Genomic DNA, 13,336 nt, shown 5'->3' on the forward strand with positions numbered 1-13,336 from the left:
CCTCATATCCTCATTTACAGGCAAGGAACTAAAAACACGTTATGTTCTTTTCAGAATATAAGACTTTATTATCCTCTTCAACTTAAGGTAGAACTACATCACACATTAGATGAGTTTCTTTGCAAGATTACAGGTCTCAAGAATTTTCCATTCTACTTCCTTACCCTTTTCTCCAGTTTTCTAAACACATAATGTATTAAATAGGATTACATGTGGCTATTACAGCATGACTTAAACAAGAGGAAAGGTATTTCTCCCTCACACAAAAGGCCGGAGGTAGGTAGTTGCAGTGCCTTCCCTGCCTGAACAGCAGCAGTCACAGGTTAGGAATGACGTTCACACTCAGGACCCAACAGGTCTTCTGGGACTGAACCCGGCACCAGGCTCACTTCACTTCACTGGAAACAGCACAACAGCATGAGGTTTGTTTCAACAGGAGGCTTTACTCTGGCACCCAAGTGTCAGATCAGGTGTAAGGGAACAAGATCATCTGGGTGGGTGCAGAAGCCATGCTGGCTTAGAAACTTCAGGCTCCCCAAGAACCAGTATCTCTTGAAACAGCCATGAATGTAGCTTCCAGGGATCTTTGTAATAGGAACCACAGTGCTTGAAGCACCTGGCTGGCTCAGTCAGTAAAGGACATGACTCTTGATCTCAGGGTTGTGAATTCAAGCCCCACATTGGGCATGGAGCCTATTTTTGAAAGAAAAGAAAGAAAAGAAAGAAAAGAAAGAAAGAAAGAAAGAAAGAAAGAAAGAAAGAAAGAAAGATTTAAGAAAGAAAGAAAAGAAAAGAAAAAAAGAAAAAAAAAAAAGAAAAAGAAACAGTGCTTCAGGAGGCCCAGTCCATATTTTCCGATGGGTATTTACAGTTGTCATATAGTCTTCCTGGTCTAGATACCATTTACCAATAAGGGGTCATTTTTAATCATAAGCAATATTGCCTGACATCACAGTTGACATTCTATTATTTCATCTTGTAGATTTCCAGGGAAAACAGTGCCAAAAGTTAAACTTGAAGTCATTCTACCATGGAGAAAAAGAAAGGGTTCTATAATTAACCTTCTTTATTCTTGGCAGTCCAGGGCAGCATATCAAGATCCAATCTTCTATCTTGTTGCTTTGCCACTCGTGGCTTCTATTTCCAAGGTTACTTTCTAGTCCCAAAAGCCTGCTGAAGCTCTAGCCACCACATCCATGTTCCAGCAGGAAGAAAGAGAAGATGAACTGGCCCACTTCCCTTTATGTCTTAAAATTTAAGGAAACTTTCCAGAAGCATCTATCACTCAACACTTATAATTCCATGTCACTGGCCAGAACTTAGTCATATGGCCACATATATGCATACACATGGGCAAATTGACAACCTAAATAATTCTGGGATTGTTACAAAATGAAAAAAGAAAAAACAGATACTGGGTCAGGTAATTAGCAAGATGAGTCAGAAATAGTATGATGGAAGAAGGAGAGACTCAAAGAGTGAGAGGGACTTGACCATTACTGGCTTTAAAGAAAAGAGGACCATAGCCAAGCAATGTATGCACCCTCTAGAAGGTGGAAATGGCTCTCAGATGATAGTAAGAAAATGGGACATTGATCCTTCAATTGTAAAGAACTGAAATCTGCCAATAACTGAATGAACAAGGAAATAAGAGTCCCCAACCCCAACCTCCAGTAGAGAATGAGGTCCTGCCAACACTCTGATTTTAGCCTAGCCCATGTCAGCTAGCTGACCTACACTTGTGTCATTTTAAGCCACTACATTTGGAGTCATCTGTGACAGCTGCAATAAAAAATGATACACTTACCTTAATGAAACTTCCAATTTAAAAGACTTACCAGAGAAGGGTCCCTATAGTCATTTACATCATATTTTTAAAAATTCAATTCATATCTGGTCCTTAATGACTCTGGTATATTAAACTGTACTACAATTGGAAATGTGTGTAGAGTCAACAAAACTAGTAAAATAGTGAACTGAAAAGCTACACAGTCAATTATTTTATATAAAAGCTCCAAAAAGTTTACTAGTTACTATGAGAAACATTTCATCTAGGAGTGATTTCTAAGGCAGTATCTTGAGTTTCCATAAATACAGAACCTTCTGACTCAGAAGGGATATCAGTAAGAGAACCAGAATTCTCCATCTCCAAGTTCAGTGGTTTCCCCTGTTCATAACTCAAGTTTGAACTATCTTTCATTTGAATCTCTTGCTCTTCCAGCTCCAAAGGTTTCTCTGAGGCTGGAGCTACCACATCGTCATCTTCACTTTCATGCAGAAAGCTACAAATCATGTTGGGTCTATAGGAGAAATCATTGTCCTTGATCTGCAGCCATTCCACACCACCTGGTAAGGGAGGGTGAGGGATGGGAGGACAAACCAAGAAAGAAACATGAAAAAGGAATTTCAGGCACTGAAGTAGATTTCTCTTTAATTTAAATTTTCATCCTATGGATACACGTCAAAATAAAATCCCAAGGTAAACCAATGAACATGGTGCCCATAACTACTGATAAATAATCATGGAATTTCCATCTTATCTGGAGATCTTAGAATGCCTATAGTGTATGCAACATCAAAATCACTAAAAACGGAATATAGTCAATAATATTTTAGTAACTTTATATGGTGACCAGTGGGAACTACGCTATATGGTGAGCACTTTGTAATGTATATAATTATCAAGTCACTATGTTGTATGCCTGAAACTAATATAATATCGTATATCAACTATACTACAATTAAATTTTTTTTTTAATTCAGGCTAAAAATAAATCTCTAAAAAAAATATCACTAAAAGTAATTAACTTTAGTTACCATTCCAACCTCCTTTTCCAGAGTCCAATTCCCAAATCATCCTGAGAGATCACTGAGCTCTCACTGCCACCTCACACCTTATAGAAAATTCTGTCACTTCCATACGATTTTCTCCTCAGTTTTCGTAATGGATGATACCACCCTATCATCTTTCAAGTCAACAGTAACATGTCATTTTGAGTTGGAACATCCAATGATGAAGTAAGACACCTCTCCAAAATAAAACAAACAATAAAAAACAAAAACTTGAAAAAAATTGTTTTCCTTCTCGTACTTACAAAGCCCTAACCCATCAATGAACCCCCCATAATCAAGAACTGCTTCTGGCACAAAAACAGACACATAGACCAATGGAATAGAACAGAAACCCCAGAACTAGACCCACAAACGTATGGCCAACTAATCTTTGACAAAGCAGGAAAGAACATCCAATGGAAAAAACGACAGTCTCTTTAACAAATGGTGCTGGGAGAACTGGACAGCAACATGCAGAAGGTTGAAACTAGACCACTTTCTCACACCATTCACAAAAATAAACTCAAAATGGATAAAGGACCTGAATGTGAGACAGGGAACCATCAAAACCCTAGAGGAGAAAGCAGGAAAAGACCTCTTTGACCTCAGCCGTAGCAATCTCTTACTCGACACATCCCCAAAGGCAAGAGAATTAAAAGCAAAAATGAACTACTGGGACCTTATGAAGATAAAAACCTTCTGCACAGCAAAGGAAACAACCAACAAAACTAAAAGGCAACCAACAGAATGGGAAAAGATATTTGCAAATGACATATCGGACAAAGGGCTAGTATCCAAAATCTATAAAGAGTTCACCAAACTCCACACCCGAAAAACAAATAATCCAGTGAAGAAATGGGCAGAAGACATGAATAGACACTTCTCTAAAGAAGACATCCGGATGGCCAACAGGCACATGAAAAGATGCTCAATGTCACTCCTTATCAGGGAAATACAAATAAAAACCACACTCAGATATCACCTCACGCCAGTCAGAGTGGCCAAAATGAACAAATCAGGAGACTATAGATGCTGGAGAGGATGTGGAGAAACGGGAACCCTCTTGCACTGTTGGTGGGAATGCAAATTGGTGCAGCCACTCTGGAAAACAGTGCGGAGGTTCCTCAGAAAATTAAAAATAGACCTACCCTATGACCCAGCAATAGCACTGCTAGGAATTTACCCAAGGGGTACAGGAATACTGATGCATAGGGGCACTTGTACCCCAATGTTTACAGCAGCACTCTCAACAATCGCCAAATTATGGAAAGAGCCTAAATGTCCATCAACTGATGAATGGATAAAGAAATTGTGGTTTATATACACAATGGAGTACTACAGGGCAATGAGAAAGAACGAAATATGGCCCTTTGTAGCAACGTGGATGGAACTGGAGAGTGTGATGCTAAGTGAAATAAGCCATACAGAGAAAGACAGATACCATATGGTTTCACTCTTATGTGGATCCTGAGAAACTTAATAGAAACCCATGGGGGAGGGGAAGGAAAAAAAAAAAAAAAAAAAGAGGTTAGAATGGGAGAGAGCCAAAGCATGAGATACTCTTAAAATCTGAGAACAAAAAAAAAAAAAAAAAAAAATCTGAGAACAAACTGAGGGTTGATGGGGGGGGTGGGAGCAAGGGGGGGGTGGGTGATGGGTATTGAGGAGGGCACCTTTTGGGATGAGCACTGGGTGTTGTATGGAAACCATTTTGACAATAAATTTCATATAGTGGAAAAAAAAAAAAAAGAACTGCTTCAATGATGCTAATCATTTCTTCTTTTATCCTTCTGACCCTTTCAGTCAAATATTTTCAGTGGTTCCTCATTAATTTCCATAGCAAGCCTTAGTTATACCTTCAAAATGCCATTAGATATCTCTAAGATACCACAACCTATCTTGCCACCCTGTTCACACTTCCATCTGCTCCTTTTCACCACCAGAAGCTAAGTCTTCTGTGACTGTTTGTTGAACCATCCTTATGGCTGATGCCATGTCTTCTCATATGTTACTACTATAAAATCTCCTTCTATCAAAAGTTGATTAGTCCTTTTCCCTCCAGCCAGCTTCAACCATTCTTTCATTATTTTTTTCCTGCAATACCATCATTCGCATAGTCACCAGGTTCAAAATCTTGAAGCCATCCATCCTATTGCCTATTCTGTTATTTAGCTTAAATACTTGGCACATAACAGAAACTTAAAATAAGTTGAATGAAATGGGTATTGAGTCCCATTCACACATGTCCGTTTCAGCGTGATTGACTTTAGAGTGCAAACTCCCAGAAGGCAGGGCCCACATCTCCTTTTCTTTTGTTCTGCCTGCAGCATATTGCCATGTTTGGTAGCCTCCAAGATGGTCCCCAAAGATCTTCACCTTCCTGGTATTCATTCCCCTGTGTCGTCCCTTCCCATAATAAATAAGATATGGCAGAAATGACAGAATGTGACTTCTAAGGCTAGTTCATAAAAGATATTGTGGCTTCTATGTTGTTCTCACAGATCACTTGATCTGGAAGAGGCCACCTGCCATGTCAGGAGCGCACTTGAACAGTACTATGGGTAGGCAAGGTCCTGAGGCATCCTGCTAACAGCCAGCATAAACCAGCCAGGCATGTGAGTGAGCCAACTTATATTCAGATGTTCCACATTACTCAAGCCTTCAGATCCCTTCTTCAGTCCAGCCAACATATTGATGGTAACCTCAAGAGAGACATTGAACCAGAACCACCTGGCTAAGCTGAACCACCTGGCCAAATGCCTGATTCACAGAAACTGTGTAAAATATTTTTGTTGTTGTTTTAAAACCATTAAGTTTAGAGGGAATTTTTTATGCAGCAATGCATAACCAATATAGCCTTGAGCTAACTAACGTATTGGATTAAACAAAACACGCAAATCTTCCCACGGTCGACCTGGTGGTTTATTAAAGACTCTAGGAAAGGAAATTCTACAACTTCCTGCTTTAAAAAAATATATCAAAATAATAGCTAAGCTATCTGATATGTATCTGCCTTTCAAGTCCATTCTAGAACTTCAAGTACCTCTTTCTTCCTGTTATTTTATTTTATATTTTGTTTTATTTTAGAGAGAGAGAAACAGTGTGAGTGGGGAAGGGGCAGAGAGAGAGGGAGACACAGAATGCAAAGCAGGCTCTAGGCTCCAAGCCGTCAGCACAGAACCTGACGCGGGGATCGAACCCATGAACCATGAGATAATGACCCGAGCTGAAGATGGACACTTAACCGACTGAGCCACCCAGGCACCCCTCTTCCTGTTACTTTCACGAAATGCTAAAAATGGGGATAGTTTTGGGATATACATGTTAAGAACAAAGATTTTTTATGTACTTATATGTAACTGGTATAATTAATTTCTACATGATTAATGTGCCTTCATATGTTTATTCCTCAAATATAATAAATCAAGCCACAAATATTCATCACTAGGGTCATGTTTATCAGAGTTTGAAATATGTCTTTGAGCAATGAGTTTTTTTTTCATTAGCAAATTTTTAAAAATGGAAGAATAGATGACACACAATGTGACATTAGTTTCAGGTGTACAATACAGTGATTTGAAAAGTCTATATATTATGCCATGCTCACAACTGCAGCTACCATCTGTCACCATACACCATACGACACTATTACTGTACCATTGACTATATTCCCCATGCTGTGTCTTTTATTCGAGTGACTTACTCATTCCATAACTGGAAGCCTGTATCTCCCACTCCCCTTCACCCATTCTGCCCATCCCACCACCCCCACCCCTCTGGCAACCACCAGTTTGTTCTCTGTATTTATGGGCCTGTTTCTGCTTTTTGTTTATTAGTTTGTTTTATTTTTTTATATTCCATGTATAAATGAAATCACACATTTAGACAAATGTGTGATTTCTCTTACTTCACTTATGAGCAATGAGCTTTTAAACTTCCAAGTAATTATTTGCTCATCTCCACAAATATGTGCCTACTATGGATGGGTTCAAGAAGCACTAGTTCAAAGTCTCTACTCTGGGATGACCAGCAATTGGAGAAGGCTCAGCGGATGCAAATTAAGAATGAGATTTAGGGGCACCTGGGTGGCTCTGTCATTAAGCACCTGACTTCAGCTCAGGGCATGATCTCACCATTCCTGAGTTCAAGTCCCACATCGGGTGAGCTTGAGCCCTGATTCAGGAGAACACGAGCGCTGCATCGGGTAAAACATGAGCCCTGGATGAGCCCTGCTTCTCTCTCTCTCTCTGCCCCTCACTCATTTGTGCTCCCCTCCAACTCAAAAAAAAAAAAAAAAAAAAAAAGAGTCTTCGGTCTAAAACCTGTGGGTCCTTCCCTCACATATAGAGCCAGCTTCTTCCAGTTGCGAGCTTCTTGGGAAAGGTTGCCCCCGCTGCCACAAGTTTCCAGGAGATCCTCTGGGGTTACACCTTGACGACACAGATCCTGTCGTCTCCATTTACAAAGAAGTTTTAATTAAGGGGATGGGGTGGGTAGCAGCTGCTGAATTCCCTAGGGGCTGAAAATCTATCAAGTTTCTTGACAAACTCCTCACAATTGTTTCCACACAAAGCAGATAAAAGATTTCTTATACGTCTCTAGTGCCCTCTGCCACACCATAATTCAAATAAATTTTAAATCTATGTTTGATACTTTTCATGGAACGCCCTCAATTTTCATATTACATAGCTATTACTACAAAGTACAGGAATGTCCTGGCAACAATGTGTCATTATCAAAGCCGATACTAAATCACCTACTTTCAGAGAACTAAGTGAACTAACCTATGTTTTCTTCTCCTTCCTTCTTTTCTGTCAGAAGAGTTCTTGTCATGCTGAGCTTCTTCATTGTATGACACTTATATTTTAACACCGTTCTATTACTGCCTTCTGCATCACCTAGAACATAAAATGAACTCAATTATTTTATTGTTGATGCTATCAAATAGTCATGTTAAGCCCCAACAATTCCGGTTCAGAGTCGCCTGGGTGGCTCAGGTGGTTGAGCGTCCAACTTCAGCTCAGGTCATGATCCTGTGGTTCGCGGGTTTGAGCCCTACATCCGGCTCTGCACTGGTGGTGCTGAGCCTGGTTGGGATTCTCTCTCTCCCTCTCTGCCCCTTCCCCACTTGTGCTCTCTTCTCTCTCAAAATAATTAGTAAACTTAAAAAAAATTTTTTTAAGTAATAATTCCAGTTAAAGAATTACACTAAACTACTTCCTGTAGAAATAGTGTAGTAAGTTCAAAATTTAACTCATCCCTCCTGCTCCCAGCACAGAGAAGTAACAGATAAAATACATAACAACTGAAGGCAAAACGGGACTCAAAAACAGCAAACATCTCCAGAGGACTAAAACACAAAACTGCGAGTGAAATTAAAGCTATAGGCCTGTTAGGCTCCAGCCCTGAAGTACAGAAGTGGGGCCAGGAAGCTGGCCTTACAGGGTAACGAGGTCTCAAATTCTACCACTCAAAATGAAGCACCGAAGTCAGACCTACTACCTGCAGCCAGAGACTGGAGTGAGGACATTCCCAATCACGAAAGAAGGCTCAGAAAAAAACTTGCTGCCTGAGGGTACAGCTTTATAGGAAACCGTGGGCACGGGCAAAAGGGAGGATGAGGTTCTGAGCTACAGGTGTGAAGCACAATGAAAATTTGCACATGCTGTTACATGAGTGTAACCGATACTACCCTTTAGAAAGGATCACAGTCATATCTGTTTGGTTGAACCACATGAAACGGTCCATATTCAGTCCAAGCTGGTCACTTCATATGGTTAAACCTAACACACACTCAGCAACCTAGTAATTCCATTTCTAAGCATATATGTTAGAGACATTTTTACATACATGCACAAGGAGACACACAAATACTCATGGCCGCATTTCTGCAATGAGTTAATATGTATAATTAAGATCAGAGGCTCTGGACCAGACAACCTGGGTTCAAATCCTGGCTGTCGCACTTCGTGTATGACCTTTGGAATGTTACCTACCTCTCTGTGCTTCAGTGTTTTCAAATATAAAATGAAGCAAGCAATGGTATCTACCTCACAGATGTGATGAGGATTAAATGAGTTAATACATGTGGCAGTTAGAACAGTGTGTAACAAATAGAAGGCATTCAATAAATGTTCAGAGTTATCAATATTTAATGGTAAAAATAAAAGTGATCAACCTGTCCAGTAACTGGAGAATAAATTGCGGTATGGTCACAAATAGAATACTAAGCAACAGGGAAAATAGAATTATACATACCGATATGTATAAATCTCAAAACCTATCTATAACTGAAAAGGGTTATAGAATGATACATGTAATTTATATCAAGTTTGAAATTATACTAAAACAAAAGCTATTTATTGTTTGTGGATGGATGGATGTGTGTATACATATACATATATATATACATATACATATATACACATATATACATGTATATATATATATATAACAAAATCAAATACAGGAAAGAAATACATCAAATTCAGAATAGTGATTATCAAGTCAGAGGAAGGGACATATGTTTAGAGAGAGGTATACAAGAGGCTTCAAATGTATCTGGAATGTTTTTTAGCTATCTGGCAAAATGGTAGGATTTGATACAGCTAGACAATGGATACATGAGATGTTTAAGTTTAACATTCACTGTACATAAGTTTGTAATATTTCACAGTAAAAAGATCTGAGTCAGCACTGCAAGCACTTACCATGTTCAACATTTTCTTCAAAAATAACACAGGTCCCAAGAGTGTCTGCAGAAAAGTTGAAAGCAACTTGTTGAGAAATAACAATGACTTTCTGTGAGAAGCATATAAAAAAAGAAGTTTCATCTATCTGACATCCTCCTACCTTCATACTCTCCAGCAAAGACATAACTGTCCACTTGCAGAATGGGCCTCTCAGTGTCAATTCCCTACAACAGAACACAGGATCATAAAAAAGTCATCACTAGAAAAAGCCTTGCAGGGTTGGGTGAAATGAGTGAAGGCAGTCAAAAGATATAGACTTTCAGTTATAAAATAAATAAGTCCTGGGAATGTAACGTACAGCATGGTGATTCTACTTAATAATACCATATTGTACACTTGAATGTTGCTGAGAGTAAATCTTAAAAGTTCTCGTTATGATGGGATGCCTGGCCAGCTCAGTCTGTAGAGCATGCAACTCTTCATCTCAGGGTCCTGACTTCAAGCCCCACAATGGGCATAGAACTTACTTCGACAAACAAAAACTCTATAAGAAAAAATATTGTAACTGTGTGTAGTGACGGATGTTAACTAGACTTCTTGTGGTGATCATTTCCCACCACACATACAACTATTAAATCATTATGTTGTACTCCTGAAATATAATGTTATATGTCAATTTTACCTCAATTAAAGCCACAAAAGAAAGAGCACTCAATACATAACCTTGCTACCAAGGAGAGTGATCTCCACAACTGGGGAACCTCTGGAGCTTGAACTAGCAAGTACAAGATAAGCTAAAAATGCTCTGAATACAGCAGTTAAGGGCCTGAAGAACACTTAATTCATATCCAAGGAGTAACGTGTATTTCAATCAACATCCTCCTCAAGGTAAGAGCAGTGTTGTCCACAATAGCTGAAAGATTTTAAAGTAAAGTGATAAAACAGATGGTAACTTATGACACCATAGCTCAAGTCAACAGCAGAGCTTGAGGTCTTATAACTTTAGTACGAATCTCCCTTCTCCAGGTGGTGTCTGCGTGCACATCTGAGCTCTCTTCGCTGCGTTTTTTCTCCCGCACTCACTATCTAAAACAATGTGGGTTTTTTTCAAAATGTATTGTTCCATCTCAAAATGCTACGCCCTCTAAATCTTAAACTCTCGCCAGCCACACATTCAGACCCTCAGGCCGAGTGTGGCATTTTCTCCCACAATCCCTTTGTACTTCTACCTAATTGTCCTTAGAATTCAATGCTTTGTAACGAGGAATAGATCTTCGGGGATACGTATTTCTTTCATTCTTGTTTAAATGTAAGAAAACCTACCAATATCCTCTAACTCTAGAAGACTCACCAAAATCTTGCATTTATTTTCACATTTTGATAGAAAGTCTGAGTCAATAATTCCGGACAATTCCACCAGAACCAACTGCTCCTGGTGGAAGAAAGAGGAGTTAACATGCTAGCACCGCAGTGTGCAGAAAGAGGCAGTTAACAAGAGAAGCCAAAACTCCCCAATGCAACGACCCCAACCTTTGTGAACACTAAGTCCTGCTTTCAACGAGAGGAAGCAAGCGACATTACCGAAAGCGACTGCCTCTACTTCCCCATTCTAACGACCGTGTGGCACTCAGGGCAGGGGCCCGCCCTCCTGGCCTTACGCGCTGGGGACTCTGCCTCCCGCCAGCCGCATCCCGACTCCCTGCCCCACACGCCGCCTCCGCCGCACAGGCCGCCGCAATACCACTCACTGCCTCCTCTTCTTCCTCTTCTTCTTCCTCTCGGCTCCGCTCCTCCGTCGCCGCCATGATACCGCACCTTTTCGGAACCTCCGAGTCACAGGCCACGCCCTCCACGGCCGCCATCTTGAGTACGGGCGGCAGCTCCCGGTCCGGCTGCCGCTCTGACCCCGCGGACTGCTCCTGCCAGGACGCGAGATGGCCGCCTCCGTGCCCACGTGGAAGTCCGGTCCGAGCCTCCTCCTTGTTCCTTTCTGGAGAGCAGGCGCTGGGCTCTAGTGGCTGCTGGCCGGGGACGGCCTACGACCGAAGACGCCTTCGGACTCTGGGCCCCGGGTTAGGGGAGAGAACTGGGGAGGGAGAGATGATAAAGCAGGTGCTTGCAAAGAAACCACTTTGTGGGAGGGAAACGGAGAGGCCTCGCTTTGCCCCGAGCCTACATTTCTTGGAAAGAAATTCTTTAAAGCGTGTGAGCACTGCCCTTCAATTCAAGTTCTCCGTGAAACGAGTTAAGGGCACATTTCTTTTTTTTTTTCAATATATGAAATTTATTGTCAAATTGGTTTCCATACAACAGCCAGTGCTCGTCCCAAAAGAAGGGCACATTTCAATGTAATACGTAAGGAGCACGCGCTGGGCTGCTCAAAAAAAAAAAACAAAAAAACAAAAAAAAACCCGCTAGAAGATGGGCTTGGGTTTCAGGCAGGCCAGATCGCCATAGGTGCTGTAAGACAAACATTGTCCTGGGAATACAGAGACCTGGGGAGGTGGAGTTTTGAACAGGATTTTCTCAAACTCATGGTTTCTCTGATTGTAAAATAAATGATCTTTGTACATGAGACAGGATGATCTAGCGCTGAAGAGCATGAGCTTTAGGGTCTAATACTTGTCCAGTTCAGCAGCACTTTTAGCAGCAAAATCTTAGGCAAGTTGGTTATTGTGAGGATTAAATGAGACAATACATGTAAAATTTAGTCCAGTATTGGGCATATATTAAGCACTGAACTATGTTTTATCTGTTAGTAGTGACATACAAAATTTTAGAGTATTGACTTTTTTTTTTTCCAAAAAATTTTTAATGTTTATTTACGTTTGATGGTGGAGAGAGGGAGACAGAATCTGAAGCAGGCTCCAGGCTCTGAGCTGTCAGCGCAGAGCCCCACATGGGGCTGGAATCCAGGAACCGGCAGATCATGACCTGAGCAGAAGTTGGATGTTTAACCGAGCCACCCAGTTGCCCCTAGAGTATTGTCTTTTAAAAAACACTTTGGGGTGGGGAGTGGGGGGAGGGCTGGTAGCTCAGTGGGTTGAGCGGCTGACTCTGGACTTTGGCTCAGGTCATGATCTCAAGGTTTGTGGGTTGGAGCCCTGCATTGGGCTCTTTGCTGTAAGCATGGAGCCTGCTTAAGCTCCTCTGTTTCTCTATCTGCCCCTTCCTCATTCGCGCTCTGTCTCAAAAATTTATATTAAAATTATATATATGTACATATATATATACACACACACACATATCCTTCTTTTTTTTTTTTTAATTATAAACACCTTTTTTGAGGTAGTCAGTTTGTATGTTTTAAACTTGTTTTCTCACCATATGTAATATCATGGATGTTTATTCCAAGTTTTCCATGGTAAATACTGATCTACATCATAATTTTTAGTAATGCGTAATGTTTATTGTGTAATATTGATATTACACAACGCTTGGGGCACCTGTCTGGCTCAGTGGGTGGAGCATGCTACTCTTGATCTCCTAGTGGTAAATTTGAGCCCCGTGTTGGGTTAGAGATTAACATCTTTAAAAAATATATTACATAACACTTTAGTAAACATCTTTGTACTTTTTTACCCAGTTGCCCCATTAAAGAAATAGGATATCATAGCTTTAAAAAAAAAAGAGCACTTGGCCTGTTAGAAGTTGTAGATTTGGGGGCGCCTGGGTGGCACAGTTGGTTAAGCATCCAACTTCAGCTCAGGTCATGATCTCACGGTTTGGGGGTTTGTGGGTTCCAGCCCCATGTTGGGCTCTGTGCTGACACCTCAGCCTGGTGCCTCCTTGGGATTCTGTGTCTCCCTCTT

At 40.7% G+C, this 13,336-nt stretch overlaps 1 protein-coding gene across 2 annotated transcripts; it reads right to left on the reverse strand.

Annotated features, from left to right (window-relative positions):
- Positions 1-1,985: 1,985 nt before the first annotated feature.
- GTF3C6 (general transcription factor IIIC subunit 6) lies at positions 1,986-11,510 on the reverse strand. 2 transcript variants are annotated; one of them, XM_053904573.1, is made up of 6 exons: positions 11,273-11,510; positions 10,876-10,956; positions 9,685-9,748; positions 9,543-9,608; positions 7,617-7,730; positions 1,986-2,346 (listed from the first exon to the last, which is right to left on the reverse strand). In XM_053904573.1, exons 1-6 carry the CDS (start codon positions 11,384-11,386, stop codon positions 2,048-2,050), a joined length of 738 nt encoding a protein of 245 aa, XP_053760548.1. In that variant the 5' UTR covers positions 11,387-11,510; the 3' UTR covers positions 1,986-2,047. The 2 variants fall into 2 exon arrangements, with proteins under 2 accessions (XP_053760548.1, XP_019298646.2); XM_019443101.2 differs by having other exon boundaries at positions 9,543-9,587; positions 11,273-11,479.
- Positions 11,511-13,336: the final 1,826 nt, after the last annotated feature.

The sequence above is a fragment of the Panthera pardus genome, unplaced genomic scaffold (assembly GCF_024362965.1).
Source record: "Panthera pardus isolate Hobbes unplaced genomic scaffold, ASM2436296v1 HiC_scaffold_17, whole genome shotgun sequence".
NCBI lineage: Eukaryota > Metazoa > Chordata > Mammalia > Carnivora > Felidae > Panthera > Panthera pardus.

Coding starts and splice junctions, on each gene's coding strand:
- GTF3C6 (XM_053904573.1), bottom strand. CDS start 11,386: ATGGCGGCCGTGGAGGGCGTGGCCTGTGACTCGGAGGTTCCGAAAAGG. Junction 10,957..11,272: donor AAGAGGAAGAAGAGGAGGCA/GTGAGTGGTATT, acceptor TTCTTCCACCAG/GAGCAGTTGGTTCTGGTGGA. Junction 9,609..9,684: donor CTTTGCTGGAGAGTATGAAG/GTAGGAGGATGT, acceptor TTTCTCAACAAG/TTGCTTTCAACTTTTCTGCA.